The 20,173-nt window shown below is 46.1% G+C and overlaps 3 protein-coding genes across 8 annotated transcripts in view; all 3 read right to left on the reverse strand.

Moving 5' to 3' along the window:
• Window positions 1-1,690, reverse strand: part of SLC23A2 (solute carrier family 23 member 2) — a 128,867-nt gene extending 127,177 nt beyond the window's left edge. For all 4 annotated transcript variants that reach the window (XM_037886498.2, XM_037886496.2, XM_043536163.1 and 1 more), the window contains exon 1: window positions 1,514-1,690. The gene's annotated coding sequence lies outside the window, so the exon portion shown is untranslated. The remainder of the gene's footprint in view (window positions 1-1,513) is intronic.
• Window positions 1,691-3,814: 2,124 nt separating this feature from the next.
• Window positions 3,815-11,890, reverse strand: TMEM230 (transmembrane protein 230). Of its 3 annotated transcripts, XM_043536165.1 has the most exons (5): window positions 11,744-11,812; window positions 10,773-11,276; window positions 7,709-7,836; window positions 6,627-6,749; window positions 3,815-5,188 (listed from the first exon to the last, which is right to left on the reverse strand). In XM_043536165.1, the coding sequence occupies exons 3-5, from the start codon at window positions 7,805-7,807 to the stop codon at window positions 5,048-5,050; spliced, it is 363 nt and encodes a 120-aa protein (XP_043392100.1). In that variant the 5' UTR covers window positions 7,808-7,836; window positions 10,773-11,276; window positions 11,744-11,812; the 3' UTR covers window positions 3,815-5,047. The 3 variants fall into 3 exon arrangements, with proteins under 3 accessions (XP_043392100.1, XP_007065542.1, XP_037742430.1); XM_007065480.4 differs by lacking the exon at window positions 10,773-11,276 and having other exon boundaries at window positions 11,744-11,890; XM_037886502.2 differs by lacking the exons at window positions 10,773-11,276; window positions 11,744-11,812 and adding an exon at window positions 9,289-9,607.
• Window positions 11,891-16,172: 4,282 nt separating this feature from the next.
• On the reverse strand, window positions 16,173-20,149 carry PCNA (proliferating cell nuclear antigen). Its single transcript, XM_037886378.2, has 6 exons — window positions 19,781-20,149; window positions 19,071-19,168; window positions 18,591-18,658; window positions 17,492-17,686; window positions 16,865-16,988; window positions 16,173-16,720 (listed from the first exon to the last, which is right to left on the reverse strand). Exons 1-6 carry the CDS (start codon window positions 19,999-20,001, stop codon window positions 16,638-16,640), a joined length of 789 nt encoding a protein of 262 aa, XP_037742306.1. The 5' UTR covers window positions 20,002-20,149; the 3' UTR covers window positions 16,173-16,637.
• Window positions 20,150-20,173: the final 24 nt, after the last annotated feature.

A 20,173-nucleotide genomic window follows, 5' to 3' on the forward strand; every position in this document is an offset into this window, starting at 1 on the left:
ATCCTGTATACCAAAGTGCTTGCAACCCCTCCCAGTTTGATGTCATCTGCAAATTTTAAAAGCCTGCTCCCCACTCCATTATCCAAGTCATCAATGAAAATATTGACTAGTACCAGACCCGGGACTGACCCCAGCAGGACCCCATGAGATACACCCTCCCAGTTTAACAGTAAACTATTCATAACTACTCTTTTGAGTACGGCCTTTCCACCAGTTATGCACCCACTTCTCTAGTTTGCTTATGAGAATGTCATGTGAGACTGTGTCAAAAGCCTTCCTTATTCAGCAGAGCATCAGGGCTTTCCTTATTCAACAGAATTGTGCAGTGCTAACTTAACCCTTTGGACACTCTATGGTTCTTCCCTAAAACCCAGGACCTGCTATTTGGCCTTTCCTACAGCTTCTCTCCATTAAGCCATCTACTTCTGCCAGATTTTTCCCCTGGGATGCTGCCAAGTGCCTCTTAAAAGTACTTCTCCTGACCCCTCTCGCTTTCATTGAGCAAGCTCTCTCTTGTACAAAGTGTTACTTCCAAACTTTCACATGACCCTTCGGTGACTGGACTCCGCCCATCAGCCAGAATCTTGAAACAGGGTGTTGGATCATGGGTCTGTTCCAAGACCCGGGCCCTGTGTTACAATCTCCCTCTTTGTTCTGGCCAACCTCACCCAAAGACACTCAAAGAACCTGAGTCAGTGGCCTCTATATCACTGTATCACTCAGAGCACAGTCGCCTGGCCGGCTCAGTCTTTCTAAGCTTAAATGAAAGCACTTGGCTCAGCTCTGCTGTCTGAAAGGACTTCACGTCTCCCTAGGAAGTGTTAGAAGATCCACTTTAATTATCCTTGGCATTTCTGAGCCTGAAGCTGCTGGTGGCCACCTCTCTCTTAGCTCGTGTCAGCTCTATCCCTAGCAGGAGGAAAAGGCTTTAGCACAGTCTGGGGAGCAGCCTCCTCGGGAGCAGGATACAGTGTTAGGGCAGAAACACGGCAGTTTTTATGGATTGTGGCAGGAGCAGCAGAGAGGCGAGATACCCAGAACCTGGGATCTACCCTTGACTGGAGTCTGGCTGCATTCAGGCCCTGTAGCTAGTGCGTGAGGTCAGGACCCCTTCACCAGCACCTGCCCCTACTGTTCTTTGTCCCCGAGCCTTCTGTTGGATTATTCCCATGCTGCGCATTGTCTAAATCTTAAGAGCTCTTCTTAATGGGGGAAACAGGCATCGGTGTTACTACGGCATTGTATCGACACCGACATTGCTATCCACGGGCATTCAAAAATTATCAGGTTGGCTTAAAAAAATTATAAATGTGGGGTGATTTTTCTTTGCCTCCTGGTTTCTGAGCCTTCAGAGAGCACTTGGGTCACACTGTTAAGTGTTTCTCTGCAAGGAGGAAGGTCAGAAACTCACTTTTTATGTTACCTTATCCACAAGCCCCCTTGTATAATCCTCACTTTCGCTTTAAAACCTCTTCTTCCCCTCTCCTCCACCTTCCTAAAATATAACTTTCACCTGCCATGTCAGCTGCAGACACAACGCTGACTCATTGCCTGGCGTCAGCTGCCACCTTCCTCTCTGGACTTGGCTTTCACTTGATGGATTTCAGCTGCTCCCAGCCGGTATGTAACAACATCTGGGAAGTGGCAGTGACATCTGACCAGAGAGCGAACAACGTCAGCAGCACGGGAAGGGTGAAGCGCTGAGCCAGCATGACACAGCACAGCAGAGGGGCACGTGTATATTTCATTTCCTTCCAACAGATGGGTTAAAGCTGCAGAAAGGGAGAACTGACATCCTGCATTCAATCAATCCGTTCCCTTGGCCCTAACACTCCGGGCACGTGCAAGTCACTCAATTAAGGACAGTGCAACAACCCAGGGAATAGAATTTAGACCCCTACAAAAAAGCGTGTGTGGGGGGGGAGGGGGGAGAAATCAGGACTTGGAGGTTAGCACAGAACACAAGAGTGTACAGGGGAAAAGAGAAAGGGAGGCAGAAAACCAAAGGGAACTTAAAAATGAGCACTATTGTCTCAAATCAACCTGTTATATGGGAGACGTTTGCCCGGAAAAATTCTCACTTGAGCCTCAACACGTGTGTGGTGTGCACTGGAAGTGCTATTTGGCACGGGAGGAGCAGCTTTCCTTTGAGACTCTCACATCCACCAAGTCTCAGCTCCCGCCACTGCCGGTTGATAACTACGTGCATTGCCATCACCATGTTTTGCAGCTAGGGGAACAGATGGAGAGGGGACAGTGGCCTTTCAGACGCCTGGAACAACCTTGGCAGCTGCCTTCGCTTACCCCCTCTTCAATAATCAGGCCATAAATGACCTGCCCACAGCTACAGACGAGGCCTGTGGGGGAGTCAAGACTAGAACAGTGTCCCTATTGTAGCAGCCCGAAGTTCCCGCCCGTGTTACATGGGTGCAGTAAAGGCCACTTGGCTATTTGGCATACAATGCCAAGCGACCTGAGATTTTCGAGTGCCTTAATTTCTAAAGTTCCCAACTTGACACATTAAAGGGGCCCCATTTTCAGAAAGCGCCTGGTACCCAAAGATGTGTACAAAAGGAAAAAACAATAAAAAATAAGGCACCCCAAAGAAGCACGAGACAGTTTTGAAAATCATGAGTCAGGAAGTCCCTCCTCGGTGTCTGTCTCTGTACAAGACCCTGGTCTGGGGCCTGTGTTCTACTGGAACACAAACACACATTTGCCTTTTAAAAAAAAAATAAAATAAAAATGCTCCAATTGCCTGGTTTATAAGAACAGGTCAGACAAACACCGGTCAGAGATGGGCTAGGTAGACGGTAATCCTGCCCTAGGGTAGGACAAAGAACTGGATAGCCTCTTGAGGTCCCTTCCAGTCCTACATGTCTATGGTTCTATAGTTTGGATATATAAAATAGAAAGCGACCGATCTATTGGTTGTCAAGCCCCGTACCCTGTGCCGGCTTCAGTTAAAATGTCTCTCTCTCAGAGCTGGATCCCAGGGTATAGTGCTTTCTTCTAGAAGGTAGGTGGAGGCACAAGTCTCTCAGGAATAAGATGTCCTGTTACATTTGGTTAAGCCCATCCTCCACTCAGAAGGTGCTCCTTCTATCAACATAGTTACCCTTCAAGAGTTGGCATTGAGGTGGATGGGAAGGTAGAGACCAAGCTACTGCTTCCAGCCATTCTACCCAAGATGGCCCACTTCTAAAAAAGCTTAGCCTCCACGTTTTACGCTTTGAGATATGTCCACAGTTCACAACTCCTTAAGGTAAATAAATCCCATTCTTGCTCCCTCCGGCTTCAGCAGACTCCCCCATTCAGGGTCTGGGCCCTACGTGAAGCAGTTCAGGCTGCATTTACGAGCCATAAACCTATCCTATAGGAATTAGATGAGAAGCACCAGGAGGGACTGGAGCCCCTCCTGACCCGCTAAACATACGAGGGTCGGCCTCTCAGTCTCTCACACAAGGGCTCCAGGAACTGCCGCAATACTTGGTGTATTAACTCTAGGCTTCCCCCTCCCGCCACCTTGATGGTGAGCACTGGGACTCAATGCACCCCCCCCGCCATTCAGCTCGCTGCACGTGAGCCCATAATGAAGATGAAACTGCTCAAAACTCCATCCTGGCAAACTGCTGCCCACTGTCTCTGGCAGATGGCAGCATGAATACTGGAAGAGGAGGCAGTAGACAATGGCAGATCCCACCGAAGGCTCAATCTAGGTACCAGGCAGAATGACTTCCAGCAAGTTTGGGAACCATTCTTTTTGCATATGAGCGTCTTCGGATTTAAAAGAGACGTGCTTATGAACCACACATAGACTATAGTGCAGTTTATTCATACTAATGCATATGCTTGAATTTTACATTACAATTTATCGTTCCATACTTGCTTCTTGGGACACCCAGTTCAATTACACCTCGGAAGCCACTTCGCTCTCATTGACATCAAGCAGAAATCTACCCGTTGTCCTCCGTTTCTTCTGAATCTCCAGAATAATCTGACAAAATGCAGCTAACAGAGCAATAGAAGCGGATAACGTGCAGCACTGTCCGTGCATAGCTTTTCTTTTCATATGTTTCGGGTATTATGTACAGTACAGGGTCTAAATCTAGGGCCGAATGACCTCAAATACACATATAAACAGATGAGCCCAGTCTGCAAAGAGGGGATCTGAACTTCCCTAATGGTCACCAGTATTCAAAACCAGAATTTTACGATATGAAAAATTCAGGTCCAAGGCCCAGCTTTCAATTCTTCATCCTGCCTCGCCACAAAGTTTGTTTAAAATCCTTCATTAAGCAAAATCTTAAGTCGTCCTTATGAAAGGATGACCAATAAGCCTTAGCAAAAATAACAGCAGGGTGGGAAGTAGCTGGCACTCAAGGAATGTGTTTGTCAGGTAAGCGGACTTATCAGCCTGACAGGGGCTCTTGTATGGCAAATGCACGCTAAATCATGGCGCACACATCCAATTTCCTCTCCCATTTGCATCAGACTGGCAAATAGGTCAACATTCCAGATGCAAACCTATGATGGTGAATGATGATGTTGGAATTATTTTGATGATTATGCAGCAGTGCAAAATTGGATGTATTATATTTGTTTGCCACAAAAATCCTTGCTATAGCTTTGATCTATTTGAAAGGCAATATATGTTCTACAATACGCTCTCCCTTAGAAATATAAATCTCTTTAGACAAAAATCATTTTTATTTTTGCTGAAATTATATACCGTTCATCTGTCCTTCGGGCAACTACTCAGCTTGGCTTGCCCAAGAAGAACTTCCCATTCAAAACAAGAAGAGCTCCTCTAACAGTAAATCCTTTGCTTCACCTAACATTGCAAACGTGCCTGTCGAATTCATGTAAACACAAAAAAGCTGGCAATAAAATATTTACAGAATGAGGAAATTGCATCCACTGATAAATCTACTTAGTTTAGGTTCTTACATGTTCCATCTTTGATACCCAGGGTCAAGTTAACTAACATCCTTTAACGCGAAGCTCGTTACAACTTGAGCCACGCTCCCTGGTTCCAGGGTGCGTTTTAGTCATCAAAATCTGGAATGTCATCGTAGGAGTAACCTCTGTAGCCTTTGGAAGCATAGTACGCGATGCGCAAGTGATAAAAGCCTGGTAAGAACACCAGGATTCCAATGATCAATACCGGGATAGCTCGGTCTGTTCCCTGGAAGAGAGAAGCAGAGAAACAGAAGAAAATTAATAAATTCTCAAAGCAAAGGCTTTGTAACAGAAGCTTGCCTCAACTGGTGTCCCACCCTGGCCCTGCCTCAGTTTCCCTCCTCGCCCAGACAAGCAACCACCATAAGCAGTGCTTTGACCTTCTCGGCCCTTGTGGAGTCCGGTTTATTAACACAAACTAACTCAAACCAAGAGTCTCTTGGCCTTCTTCTCCTGGACTTTTAATTCCTTCTTAAGGATTTGCTTCTGCCCCTCACTATAGGTAACTCTAGCCAGACCTATCCCTCCAGCTGGTAGGGACAACTTCTTCCTCCTCTCGACCACTGTACGCTGTCAGGCCCACTCCAGGCTCTGAGACTCTCCGGAGACCTCTCCTAGCTCCTGTTCTTCCCCTGTCTGACAAAGCAGGCTACCATCATGTGATGTCTGACCATTGACCTAAATCTGTCATCCTCTGGGAGGCAGATAACTAGGCCCAGGTGGAGCTAAGCCCAGCTGTCCATAAAGGGCCAGTTCACTCTGTGTCAGGCTTGATTTTAAAATCACTCTAGACCAGAGCAGCTCCGATGTGATTAATGTTTTACTTGACAAGGCACAGGGGAGGGGAACTATTGTTAGTTCTCTTTCGGTTTATATGGCTCCTTTTGCAGCTTGGAAACAGTGCAACTTTGTGATGCTTTAAAAACAAAACAAAACTGCCCAGCACAGGCCAAGGCCTGCAAACTTTGCGAAGGGAAAACTCTCCTGTGAACTGGCGTTGCACCTGAACAAGGGTCAAATCCTGAAGACCTATCTATTTAGCGATCAATTCATCTACCTCTAAAATGTAGCCAGCTCTGGAGTGGTAAGCAGCAGCCATTATTGAAGCAACACGACGTAACAGCTTAAGAATAGAAGGAGAAGAATACTGTATCCAAGTGGAGTGACAGGCACAAATGTAGGTACCGACTACCTTGAGTGCAGCTTAAATGCCTAGATGGGCAAGCAAAAAATAATAATAATAAAAAAAACCAAAACTACAATTTTATGGACTACAGTTTGGCCAGAACACTCCTCCAGAAGGGGGCCATGAGATCTTTAGTCAAAAGCAGTGATCAGGACCTTAGCTGGACGTCTCCTCTGAAAGACAGCAAGCCCAGCACTCCCGTCGCCACGATGGGTCAATACTGGTAGCTGGCAGGACATCATTTGTCCTTATGCAAGCACAGACCAGCCCCAATCACGCCTAGCTAGAGAATGCAGATGGGATTACAGCCAAGGGCAGCAGGGCCGCTGGCAAACGTTATTCAGGGAGAAAAGCTCTCACTCTGCCTACCGGCCTTAGCAGTGAAGTTCCATATTTCAGACAAATAAAAGTTGGCAGGAGGGGATTTTTTTTGGCACTAAACACAAACCATGTTTAAGAAGATATTTAGCCCACTTACTCCTTTGCTAATGTATCCTGCGAGGAGAAGCGCTCCTATGACAATCAGAAGGGTGCCGATCATGAACAGCACAGTGGCCAGTGCAATGGCCTTGTAGGGGATTTTGGGTGGGCTCCTCTTGAACTGCAGGGAAGGCAGATATTAAATGGCATTAAAATGTAGCATGTTTTTGGCGTGGGCACGAATCCCACCCCTAGAGGTGAGCGGGGAGGATGGCGGCACTCAGACCGAGCAGAGAAACCACCACAGGGGTCTTCCCTAGCCGGGGGGAATGCGAGAGCAGCAACAGCTTGGTCCTGTCAAGTAAGCTCCTCAGTGCCTATCGGCTCAGAGGAATTCTGCCCACGTAACACCCTGTTCTTTCAGAGCAAGGATTTATACGCCCTTGTTCCCAGATCCGGCTGTAGCTCAGATAGATTTGGAAGCGTCAGTGTCGTCTGTTCCCTTCAGAGCTGTCACTCCACAATGGGGTCTTCTCATCCCCCCGCAAAGGAACAGATATAGATCTAACCTTCTTAAAATAACCAGGAGGTTGGACTAGATGACCTCCTGAGGTCCCTTCCAGCCCTCATATTCTACGATTCTATGATCCCCAGGGCCGTTCCGCCGCCCGGCACAGATTCCGTGCTGGAAGTGCAAGCCAAAGGAGAGGGGCTTTAAGACACCTTTGTCCCTTCCTGATTCTGGGCTGCACCATGGTGCAAGCAGCCCTCACGGCCGTACAAAGCTATGGTAGCCTCCCCAATGCTCCCATCGCAAGCCTGAATGGTCGTAGCCACGTACGCTGTGACTGCACTCCCTCTGCTGGCGCTCGTGTGCACACATGGAGCATAACACAATGGGGCACGTGCCCAGCGTAGCAGCGCACAAGCCAGGGGAATTCTTCTTTCACTTCCTGCAGGCTGTGTAGGTCCCTTATACCCGACCAGAGCAGCACACAGGGGCCAGAGAGGAATCTCATCCCGCCATATTTATGGAGGTCAACAAGGAACAAGATCAGAGCTGCAGGATACTTTTGTCACATAAGGAGAAGAAGAAGAATCAAAAAAAAAAGGAGGTTTCCCTCTGTTTTCCCCGTTTACCTGCAGGTCAATATAACCATCGTCAGTACTGGAGAGCTTGGAGTACTTCACTTTGCTACTGGGGATCCCAGCAGTTAGATTAGTACGTGATGGCATCATAACATGGAGGCCGTGTCATCAGCTATAACCTGAAACAAACAGAGCTGTTGCTTATGGCAGCCTAAACAAGAGGCAGTGTGGTAGAACGCAACGCTTGGAGTTTCTTGAAAGGTTAAACGTCACTTCTAAAGAAACAAGTTTCCTGACCTGTGTTCCTAACACCACCTTAACTCATTTAAAAAACAAACAAAAAACCTCCACACCTGGCCTTTATACAGCACGTTTCCATCCACAGGTCTCAAAGTGGTTTACAAATGTGAAAAAGCACATTTATCCCCATTTTACAGAGGGGGAAACGGAGACACAGAATGGGGTAGTGACAGTGACGGTGCAGGGAACATAAAGCCCAGTGAGCTGTGTGGTGGGATATGCCAACTCCCTTAGAAAGAAAAGGAGTACTTTGGCACCTTAGAGACTAACACATTTATTAGTAATCTCTAAGGTGCCACAAGTCCTCCTTTTCTTTTTACGGATACAGACTAACACGGCTGCTACTCTGAAACCTCCCTTAGAAAGGTAATTCTTTCCCCTCATTTATGCTATTTGTCCACTCCTTATACCTCACTCAGCATAGGCCCTATTCAGTTTCACAAGCACAGCGTGGCAAAGCCTAGGTAACGACTACAACAATGGAATATTGAATTCCACAAAAACCTAGAACTGATTTCAGTGGAATTTAAACCACCACCTGTATTAGGGTTTTACAAAGTTTTGTTGTTTTAAAAAAAACAAAGCCTCACCTTTGGTCATAATTTATACACAGGCACAAATGTACCCAAACCTCCCAGAGCACATGCTAACTGTGATCACGGACACACACACACCCCGTGCCACGAGACCATCCTAAACTGGGGCCATAAAGTTTGGTATTAAACATATTGCATTAACATCCAGGAACCTCAGTCAAGGTCCCGTGCTAGGCACTACACAGACAAGTAACAAAGAAGACAGAACCTGCCCCAGAGAGCTCGCTCCTTATTTAACTCTATTTTGTTGAGGACGTCATGTTCTGCAGAGACATGCTGCTTTTGACACAAAGGTTTTTTGAGGTCTGGGGTTCCCTCGTCACTTTGGACCAGAGAAAGATGCGAATTGAAAACCAAGGTTTCCAGTCTACAAATTACCCACGAAAGCTTATGCCCAAATACATCTGTTCGTCTTTAAGGTGCCACCGGACTCCTCGTTGTTTTTGTGGATACAGACTAACACGGCTACGCCTCCGAGTCTAAACCCAGACACTCTGACACAGATCTGTTTTGCCAAATCGTTCGAAACTTTTAGTTTTCATGTCATTGTGGAACAAAAACAAACTTCCAAACCTTGGAAGTTGTTGCAAAATGGAATTGCCTGTTCCTCCAGACCGCTCCATCACAAGATAGGCCAGACACAGACAAGTGGACGGAACAGGCCAATAGGGAGGAGGAGATGAAGGGATCAAAATAAAACAGAAAAACAGAAGTCACAGCTCCCTGTTTGCCTACCTAGATTAGATCTGCGAAGGAGGTGATGTTCAGTGCCGGAGCTTTATTTAGCCAAGCCACACTTGTGCCCTGTAATTTCATCTTGCTGTGAATCCAAGCCCTGTGGTTTTCTTGCTGGCAGTGACACCCAGCTGAGACTGTACTCACCAGGATGGCGTATCTGGCTTTGTTGTACAGCTGATGGCCTTGCTTTCTCGGAGCTGAAACCTGCGTTTATCCTGCCATCGATGCCTCTGTAGCAATATGCAGGTGGCGATGTCTAAGCTGGCCTGTCAGCAACCCAGCCCTCAATGCATCCCGCCACCAGAAAAATCTCCTGGAAGTCTGAAACCCAGGATAAGTTAGCTGTTTCTTCCACAACCACTGCTGCTTAGGACTCATATCCTGGTCTCAGGTATCTATGGTTCTGAAGGAATGACCTCAAACCTGCTCTGCAGTCTGCATGCGCTCTATAGCCAGTGGCCAGTCCCATATTTAAACAGCATTTACTGGATACCATGACACTCCAATGCCATTTAGCTGATAGGGAAAGTGCATTTTACTGCCTGTTTTATTTACTAAAAGCAGAAAAACTTGAGAATATTTTTGCTCACTAAGTGTATATCCTGATTCCCCAAATTACTTGGGGGAATTCTGCCCAGCTCTATAACCTATTGAACAATTTTCAGAGTAGCAGCCGTGTTAGTCTGTATTCGCAAAAAGAAAAGGAGGACTTGTGGCACCTTAGAGACTAACCAGTTTATCTGAGCATAAGCTTTCGTGAGCTACAGCTCACTTCATCGGATGCATTCAGTGGATTTTTCCCACTGAATGCATCCGATGAAGTGAGCTGTAGCTCACGAAAGCTTATGCTCAGATAAATTGGTTAGTCTCAAAGGTGCCACAAGTCCTCCTTTTCTTTTTATTGAACAATATACTTTTTCAAGCTCTCGCTACCTCCCTCGAATTGAAGGCGCGTCCCCCTTTCTTGAACACAACCCCATCTAACACTGCCAGCAGGCCTCTTCTTCCCGTGCAAACCTTGCACAACTGGTAAGTCAGAGGTACTCTCTGCATGTATTGAGCATATGCTTTGATTTAAACTTAAATCTGGAGACCCTAGCTGTACCCCAAAAGAGAGAAGAAATGAATGGTCAGTTCCTAGTAGCAGATGGCCAGTAATGTCTTAGCCATGGGCTCGACTCAGTATTTTGCTTGCTTTATGGACAAAGCAGGCAGACAAAACACATTTCTAATTTCTGCAGCTACTGATGACAGAGATAACCCACTCCTCAGTCACTTCACTTTTGGGGCCTACGTCCTCACCTACTCTCAACATTCAATGACAATTGCCAGGAAGGGCGTGGTATTGGCAGACACCGCACAAGAAATACTTTGCGCTGCACTTTTATATACACTAAATAAGTCCCCCACACATCCATGAGCTAGGTATTATCTCCACTTTAGAGGTGAGGAAAAATGAGTCACAGAAGTGCTTTACTCACCAGAAATCTGGTCCAGACGCTGGACTAAACCCCAGATTTCCTGACTCACAGCCTTGTGCCATAACTACTTATTTCCACTGAGAGCAAAGTGGGCCCAATTCTGTATTGACTTGCCCCAGTTTTACATCAGGGCAACTCCAGAGTCTTTTCTAGAATCACGTCCGATTTACACTCAGTATAAATGAGAAAAGAATCAAGGCCTGGGTGTTAATGCTAGTAACTGTCAATAAAGTGGAGATTCAGAGCAAGCCATTGAAACTCTCAGAGTCAGAGTCTTATGTTCTCATTTATATCAACGTCAATCTGGAGCACGTCCACTGAAAACAACGGATATACTCGGGATCTAGAATGGGCAGTATCTAGCTCCCTACCTGCCCTTCTTTACAGCTGAAATCTGTCTGCAATCCAAATTTTTTTTTTTTTTATGATGTCTAGCCACCTTCTCCATGCCATAAAAGCCAGTTGATTTTACTTCCAGAATAAAGCTCAGGCTCGCTGACAGATCTGTGTCAAAGGAAAGGGTGTTTTTTTAAATAAATAAACTTCCACTCCCACTGCCCCACCAGGATGGCTTATACAGGGGGAGTCTGTCCTGGCCTTGTAAGGGCGACAAACTCTTTCTCAATCGTAACCCTGATAAAGAGGGACCGCTTTAGAAGTTTTAAATTCTCCCTAGTGTCACAAACTCCAAGGAGAGATCCGGAGAGCCTGGAAACATCCAACTCCAGGACGTGGATCCACTACCCCTTTAAACAAACATAGATTAAGTGTTCTGATGAAAAGTATTCTCTCTGCTAACAGGGAGAATTCAAAAGGGAGCTGTTCATAAGCGTATCTGGAATGGCATGGCTCTGTCACTTCGGTGGCAGATCAAATCAGCCAGTTCAGCGTGTGCACCCAAGAGGTGCAAAATGCAAAGGTTTTAGCACAAAGAAGCAGAATAAAAATTTCACTGCCACAGTGTTCTGTACCTGTTGTTCAAGCCCATCTCTCCCAGTCCTGCCGTGCCCTCTGCTGCACCTAGTGCAAACCAACCCAGGAAGTTTATTCCCCGTGACACTCATTTCCTTCCAGGTTATGGCACTAAACCTCATTTTGATTTGACCCCATTTCTTCTTTGAAAAAAAAAACAACAACAACCAAGCCCTTGATTGGTAGCTGAAGAGTGGAACCTGATTGGACAGCTTGTGCTGTGGGCCAGCTGTTGGGGCTCTGTGTCATGTGTGTCCCATGAGTGGGACACGCTGGGGCTTGTTGGCTGAATTCAGAGCTGTCCTGCGTGGGCTGGTGGGTGAGGGGGATCTCAACTTCGAGATATTTCTGGACAGTTTTTTTTTTTGTCAAGCATCTTGCTCTTACAATTAAGGATTCTGCAGTGTCCTTTCATGAGGCATTTATAAATATCTCCCTCATATTTTTTTCTTACTCACAATTTTTGACTCAAGATGGTAAAATCCCAGATATGCTGCCTGCAGAAGCTTTCTAAATCAGTCAATAAATTCAAAGGGCCACTCTTAGTTATTTACAAAGTGTATCAAATAACTTGCATTGATCCAGCACTTTTCAACCCAAAGGGCTGAACACACATAATACAGGTTTGGACAACACATAGTCAGTCCGCCCCCCCTCCCCACCAAATAAAAAAATTATGAAGCCCTCAAAATCATGAGCTGCTTTTTATAAATAATAAATGTTGGGATCTTTTTATTTGCCATCCGGCGTTTCAGCTCTTAGGGTTCACACCTTCCAACTTTTATCCCCAGCGAGAGCGAGAAGCGTACTTAAAAAAATGCCAAACAAGCCACGACGAGGGCTTTAGGCGCTAGAGATACAAACAAAAATAATACAAGGGCTAGATCCAGAGATTCCTTCAGCCATCCCAAATGACAGGATGCAGTGTGGCCAGCACCTGTAACTTTATTGCAAGTTGTGTGTTTTTCGGAAGCATGGGGAGTCGTGCAATTGGGGGGGCGGGTAGGGTGTATCTTTGAGCTGCATGGCTGGGGGTTGCACCAGGAAGGGAAGCTCAAGGCTTCAACCATTAGCCCTGCTTCATTTCCGATGGTGAAACTTGATTAAAGATTACCACCATGGAAGCGTAGAACCATTCCTGCACTTTACAGTAATCCAAAGCTGATCTCAGCTCCTCAGTTCAACATCACGTTTCTGAGTCCCCTTCCCCATCCTCTTTGGAGCCCCCTTTCAGGTAGTTGAAAGCAGCTATCAAATCCCCCCTCACTCTTCTCTTCCGCAGACTAAACAATCCCAGTTTCCTCAGCCTCTCCTCATAAGTCATGTGTTCCAGTCCCCTAATCGTTTCTGATGATTTGATGTACAGTGAGAACAGCTGATTGGGCCTTTAAAACAGACCTGAAAAGGTGCTATAACAGGAGAAAAAGAGGGGCACTGACATTGGATCCTTTACTGACTCGGTACTTACTGCTCCAGACCAGCTGCAGCGTTTGGCTCTGACAATGACAGGCATTCAGGAGGCACCACCTGACCCAAGTGCTCTAAACCATTTCTAACAATCTACTGACAATATGACACGTGGGAGAGACTGGCAGCTATGCAGAGGGATGCCAACAGCAGCCATGAATAGCTCATGCAAGGTTGAGACCTCCACATTCAGATTAAAAGACTGCAAAGGGGTGTTTCTCTAGTCCAGCGTTTCTCAAATGTGGCCACCGTGGCTGCACGCAGCCACCTGGGGTTTTTCATCCGGCCACGACAGCCCCTTTGGGGCGGGGGGGTGATGGGGAAGGGGGGCAAAGCATCGGCACCTTCCCCTCCCACCCTGCACCAGCTGTGGAGACCGGTGGGGCACAATGCTGCAGGAGCAAGGTGAAATCTCAACCCACCTTGCAGAGGAGTCAGGGGTTGGGCTTCAGCCCTGGGGTGGTTGGGTGGCAGGCTCCAGAGGTGGGACTTCAGGTGCGCAGCGGCAGGTGCTGAACTCCAGCTCTGGCCACGTGGCTCCGGCCTCTGGCCCCCAGCTCCAGCCGCTCAGCGGTGGGCATTGGCCCCCAGCTCCGGCCCTGGGCTCCAGCAGCTGGAGCTGGCCGGGGGTGCTGACCCCTGGCTGTGACCGAGCAGCGGCAGGCCTAGACCCTCAGCTCCAGCCACGGGGCCTCAGGCCCCAGTGCTGATCCCCAGTCCCTGCCACACAGCAGTGAGCACTGATCCCTGCTGGCAGAAGGTGGCACCCCCGGCTCCGGCTGCAGCCCCAGCTCTGGCCACACAGGCATGTGCTGGCCCTGGGTGCTGGCCCCTGGCTCTGGCCACACAGCAATGGGGCTCATCACCTCGACCATTGCCTCAGGTTCCCACAGCCTTCCCCCTCTGACCACCTCACCCAGGCCTTATTTCGTCCTGGGGCTTGCTGAGAAGTGATATTAACAAACATACAACTATCACTGTTCACAGCAGACTTACTGGTGAGCTGGGAGGCTGTGATAAGTGATATTAACAAACATACAAATATCACTCTTTACAGCATTATTTTTATTATGGAGTCTGCAAAAAAAAAAAAAACCACCACCACCCTACACAAATTACCATGATTTGGACGTGTATATGTGCATATTCATTTGTTTTGCCTCATTATTATAGGAAAAAGTGCTGCACTCTAAGACCTCAAAAGAAAATTTGTTGCGAACACCTGTGGGTGGAAGACTATGCAAGATGGTGACTAACTAGTGAGATTATCATACCCTAGGTGACACGTCACAATTCTCCCCCTCTGCCAGGCTATTTGGTTGAGCACAGGAAATTCCCTCAATGCTTTGAGAGATATCTAATCAATCAAAGAAACAGGTTTAGAGGGTCTTAAAAAGTCAGCTCTAATGCTCCTATAGAGCGATATGGTCTGACAGCAGCTACGCAGGGGAATTTCCACAGAAATATTATTCTCAAACCCGTTGTAGTTTGAGATAGCAAAGCAGTGTTGGTTTTAGCCTATGGCTGCCACCTTGTGACTTTCTACATCATTATTCTAACAGATAGCGAGTGCAGTCATTTCGTAACTAACAAAACTGAAGATGGTTGGAGGTTTCACAGGGCTTTCAGCTAAGTGTGACCACGGCACACAAGCATGCTTTGAGCAATATCATGGTAGCTGAATTATATTTGGAACGCTGGTTAACTCAGGCCCCAAAACCCCCATTTTAATGTTCATGAGCAGTCTAAGAAATATATTACCCCCTCCATACACAGTAGAAGTTCTTGCCAAATTTCTCTAGGGATGGGCCTGTGGGGTAGTTTAAACCACCCTAGCTCCCAAAGCACTTGACATTGGAAAGTGCTAACCGAATACTGTTGCAGCTGGGAAAACTGCGGCCCCCAGCAAGGGAATGAATTCTCCCTAACACTTCCCTGGACCTACTGAGAATTTGAGTAACTTTTAATATAAATGTTGGCTGCAATTTAACCGGTTTTTTACTCCAATTTATTGTAAATGGTTTTTAGAAAAAAAATCAAATAATGCATCATCTTTGTTACAAGCTGAAGGAAAATGAGAAGAGTTATTGGTATTTCAAAGGCTTACCCAAAAGTGGTATTACTGCACTAAGTTTGCAATCAGTAACAAAATTAAAGTGTTCTGTATTTGTTTTGTATACAAGTTTAGTAGAAGTTATTTTGAACTTGTCATTAATCTTAACACTATTTTAAGAAAGTTTAGATAATTTAGCTGAGCTGCAATTACAAAATTTCCAGTTTAACATGGTCAGACAAGTCTGGAAATTGAAAGTTGCAATAGTTTAAAGAGGTATGTTTAATTACTTTAATGCCACTTCTGTAAACACATTTAAAAAAATTTCAATTAAGCTTGAGTCTATAAGTAATCAACTTAATCAAAATTGATGCAAACCACTTTTAAATCATAGTAAGCATATCTACGCAAAGTTGCCTTAGTTTAGGCAAACTGCTTCCACATCTGTGATTATGCTGCAATGTGTGCGATCAAGATCACTGTGCTCTCTGGCCCTCTTACATCAAGAGACAACCTGCTGCAAAACAAGTATGCAGGTTTCAAATACAAGTCATTTAAATGACATCAGTCACACTCACCTATGGCACTTGGCTTCCAGTTACAGCCAACAAGTAAGGAATGTTTAATTTTAACTGCAAACTGAAATTGGCTAGATGGCAGTATCTTTGAATCACCACATTAGTTATCTGTATTTAAAATCAGTCATGTGATTGTCCACTAAAAAGCTGATGGGTACGGCTCATGGTCACATGAAATACCAGAAGCCTTCCAAGTTTTTTTTATTGGATTACAAATAATGTTGATATCTAAGCTCATGCTGAGGTATACATTTCTTTGACTTAAAACCAAAATATAAATCTTCTCAGTACTATTCAGACTTATTGTTAAGTCTAATCATAGTTTGAGAATAAGATTCAAAAATTTTATTACCATTTTCACATTTCAATTATAGTACAGTTCCCATTTTGATAAGGACATTGTAAAGACTGAGCTCTTTTTCTGTTAAGTCATTTAGAAACTCATTAGTAACTTCAGTTGACTGAGGTTTCACAGGTAAAGCCCTAGAGAGATCACTGTTTATAGTAACGCAATGTTTCAATATTGCGGCTCTTTACAACTAGCAACTTCCAAAGAGAGTTAAAGCGTAGGTTCTAAAAACAGCATCTAAAAAGGTGTAAATAGACCCATGGTCAAGAATAGCAAAGATACAAGCGTTTTTCAAAGAAGATACAAAACAAAAATAAGTTGAAAATATTTACAGACAAATATCTACAAACATGCCTAACAGCATTATTTGAGGCTTCCTTCCTCCTCAGAAAAGTAGTTTTCATCTCTCAACAGCTCAGGGGATCTTCCCTTGATCCTAGTGCATTTTAAGAACCATCCTGCTGATCCTCAATCTTTGGGGCAAGATAGTATTTTAAGTGTCCCATATCCGCAATCTTGTACTCCACAACTGAGGGAGAAAAAAGGCAAGTCAGTTATTCTGAACACTTCCAACAAACAGTGTAGTTTAGGCCAGTGTGAGACTTTACAATGCAGCTTAGAAGTGGTGTAGCTATACAAAGTTGTTTGAAGAACTGAAAGCAGTATGACTTACCTAGTGGAACATCTGCAGACATACTAAGTGTAACTGTAGGAGACAGTGGTGTGGCTTTGGTGAAAAAATTCAAGTACCTCAATGCAAAAGTGAGCTGGACTGGCTCACTCATCTCTATTGTAACCTAACAGGAAGAAATCAAAACCACCAATCATGAATTAAGACTACAATGCTCTCTTAAAAGCAAGGACAATGATCAGTAGAGCCCCATTAAGTATTCATGTAATTTCTGCACCTTTTTCTTGGACAGGGATTTCTTCATGTTCTCATAGCCCATAAATGTAGCATGGCACAAGAAGGAACTTCTGGGCACCTATCAACTATTAGTTGCAACCCCAGTGACAGCAATTTTCTACCACAACAGAGCAAACGCCAGCCAGAACACTAGTAACATTTCCCCCACCCACCTCCCATTTTCCTGATACCCATGTATTACTCAGCCCTGTATTAGAGACAGGAAAGACCCAGAATGTTGTAGCTTGTCAGTTCTCGAAAGTCCAGCCAGGTAGGCTGGACTTTCGAGTCATCAATTCTCTGCAAATTTTTCAGAAAGTTGCTCCTGCCCCAACAGTGAGTGAGATACTTGAGTCCCCATATTTTGGAAAATTTTCAGACCACCAAACTTACAGCTTCTTCCTCCTTATCCACATTACTGGTCTGTGACAGCTTGATGTTTCCATTTCCTAGCTCTCCATTGGCAGAAAATTTTACACCGTCTTTTGCACAAGAGATGACAACAGCATCTCCAATATGGCTGAGATCTCTGCAGATCCGTGCAAATTCACCAGAAGGCATTTTCACTACACAGCTGTATTCTTGTTCCTGTGAGAAGACAACCTTAGATATAGTTTCTAACAGTACCTGAACAAACTTTTGTACTCTGTCACTTCTATTCAAGACAAAAGTTGTTGCATTCTTTCAGAAAAGAAAATCCTATTATTCCACTTCAATATTCTGAGGTGCAGTTCTAATCTGAACTATGGCTGAAAAAGCAGCAGCTTGTTACCAAGATCTGGCCTTGGCATTTTCAGTTTTATCTGCTAACTTTCAAGTCTGTAGCTTTTTACTTACATTGGCTCTGCAGTACTTACAGGCTGATTCTATTTCACAGTCCATCTAAGCTTGCTAACTTCTTAGCTATATTTATGAAAATCCACTTAAAGCAAAGAAGCCATAAAAGGGATACTTATACAGCCTTATTTAGTCTGTAAGATCTTTATGGACATGGAAAAACAGCTTGACTGAGTCAGTGAAGTTTGCAGCACTGAAAGTTAATTACCCAAGCATGTTTGTTTTGCTTCCAGATTCAGTACCACTGAGTTGCATTATGTGGCTTTAGTCTATTCAAACTAGAACCAGTATGTAATGCTAAATATTTACATATAAGGTGTACCTTCTATTGTGGACTTCAATTAATGCTCTTTTGTTATTCTAAGGGATTTTAGAAGTGAAAAGTTAGCAAGAGCTTGGACATTAGCATGTGAGACAAAGAGACAGCAGATTTATGCCAAAAATATCACACAGAAACAAGTCTAAGGCTTCTGCTGAAATTTAATGAGAGCTTTGTTGGGAAACTAAGTTTGCCTTGAAATAAAGTTTACGTTTATTACATTTCTTAACAGGAAGCTAGTCACAAAACATTTTATGACAACTAAACTTTCAAGTTGTAGACTTATTTGTAAAACCCAATAATCTAATTTAGGTCAGCAGTGGAGACAAAACTTACTGGAATTCCAAGTTGCTCCACATCCAAATCCATTAACTTCATCTCATAATCAGAGACCTTCTCCTGATCTAAAAAGATAGGATATATTTGACCAGAACTGTTCTAAAATATTAAAGCTAGGGTTGTTGGTTAGATTCTGTCCCAGAAGATTTCCTCAGTGTAGTCTTAATTTGATAAAGAAATCAAATAATGTTTGAGGTTTTTCTTGGTGCCACTTTGTGACTATCCCCAATGCCACAGTTATTCTTTAGACAAATATCCACCGAAGTCTACCCAAAATATAGAGCTTAATAAAGTTAAATAGTGACTGATGGTTCAAAGATATGCATATATTTTAATTCTGGAACAGCAAAGGAAGCCAAGGCACTGATGAGCTGTTCAGAAATGCAGAATTACAAGATTTCACCCCAATTTTGCTTCATAACTGAACTAAAGAAGTTGTATCTTAATTGTGAAAAGATTTGGAGTCGAGATATTTACTTGGTGCCTCAAATACCAGAGCCAGTGTATCTGCATTGTCCTCTGCTCTGAGGGTGATGATGTCTTCATTGCCAGCACACTTCAGTATTTTGGACATACTAGGAAAGAACAAGAGAACTCAGTCAGACTGCACCAAAGCGGTATGGGCAAGAAATCTGGGGGGGGGGGGGCCCCTGTTTCACACACCGATTTCATGCAGCTGCCTCCAGCGCATCAACGCCAACAGCAGCCGGGGAACGGAGATCAGCCCCTGCGACATGGCAGGTCCAGGGGCTGCTCAGCCTGACACCCCCCCCCCCCTCCCGCCGCGCGGGCCAGGGCAGGTGGCAAGGCCGCCGGTGAGGGGCGCCCAACCGTAACTCGGACCCCGCTCACCGCAGTGACGGGCGCTGGGCGGACGCCCCTGGCCACCGTGCCCCGGAGCGCCCCGCCCAGGCCCAGGCACTCGGGCCCCCCCCCGGCCCCGGCCCCGCCCCCACGTGCAGCTTTCCCGCCAGCGCGGCCGGGGCATTGTGCGACTGGCGCCGAAATGACGTCACCTCCGCTCACGGGCAGCGCGCGCTGCAGAAACGGCGCGAGACACCGCTCGCCCCCCCCCCCCCCCCCCCCGAGAATTTCGCTCTCTCGCGCCAGTCAGTAACCACCCCCCCTCCCCCCGGCTCTGCCCGCGTCTCGCCCGTCGCTGAGGGCCCTGAGCCCAGCCCCGCTACCTGGCCAGGTTGACCCCCATGGCGATGTTGCGGTCGCAGCGGTAGGTGTCGAAGCCCTCGGAGCGCAGCGTGAGCTGCACCAGCGAGACGTGCGAGGAGTCCATGCTCTGCAGGCTGATGCCGCCCGAGCCCAGGTCCCAGCAGGCCTCGGTGATCAGGTCCTTGAGCGCCTCCAGCACCCGCTTCAGCACCGAGCCCTGCACCAGCCGCGCCTCGAACATCCTGTCAGCGGGGGAGAGGCCACCCAAACCCAGCGCCGCGCGGCTCCGCACACACACAGACTCCCCCCTACTGCCTCCCCTGCGCGCCAAACGGCGGCTCTTATAGCGCCTCGGGCCTCGCGTCCTGGCCCCGCCCACACGTCGCGCTGCACCAATCATACACAGGCTGGCG

Source organism: Chelonia mydas, chromosome 26, assembly GCF_015237465.2.
Source record: "Chelonia mydas isolate rCheMyd1 chromosome 26, rCheMyd1.pri.v2, whole genome shotgun sequence".
NCBI lineage: Eukaryota > Metazoa > Chordata > Testudines > Cheloniidae > Chelonia > Chelonia mydas.

Bases quoted from the DNA above. Each gene is read 5' to 3' on its own strand.
- TMEM230 (XM_007065480.4), bottom strand. From the start codon at position 7,807: ATGATGCCATCACGTACTAATCTAACTGCTGGGATCCCCAGTAGCAAA. The intron at 6,750-7,708 runs GTAAACGGGGAA...CCTTCCCTGCAG, and splicing joins ATGGTTATATTGACCTGCAG to TTCAAGAGGAGCCCACCCAA. The intron at 5,189-6,626 runs GTAAGTGGGCTA...TCTCTCTTCCAG, and splicing joins CAGGATACATTAGCAAAGGA to GGAACAGACCGAGCTATCCC.
- PCNA (XM_037886378.2), bottom strand. From the start codon at position 20,001: ATGTTCGAGGCGCGGCTGGTGCAGGGCTCGGTGCTGAAGCGGGTGCTG. The intron at 18,659-19,070 runs GTAAATATCTCG...CTATCTTTTTAG, and splicing joins TCTGGTATTTGAGGCACCAA to ATCAGGAGAAGGTCTCTGAT. The intron at 16,989-17,491 runs GTAAGTTTGGTG...TCTTCCTGTTAG, and splicing joins TGGATAAGGAGGAAGAAGCT to GTTACAATAGAGATGAGTGA.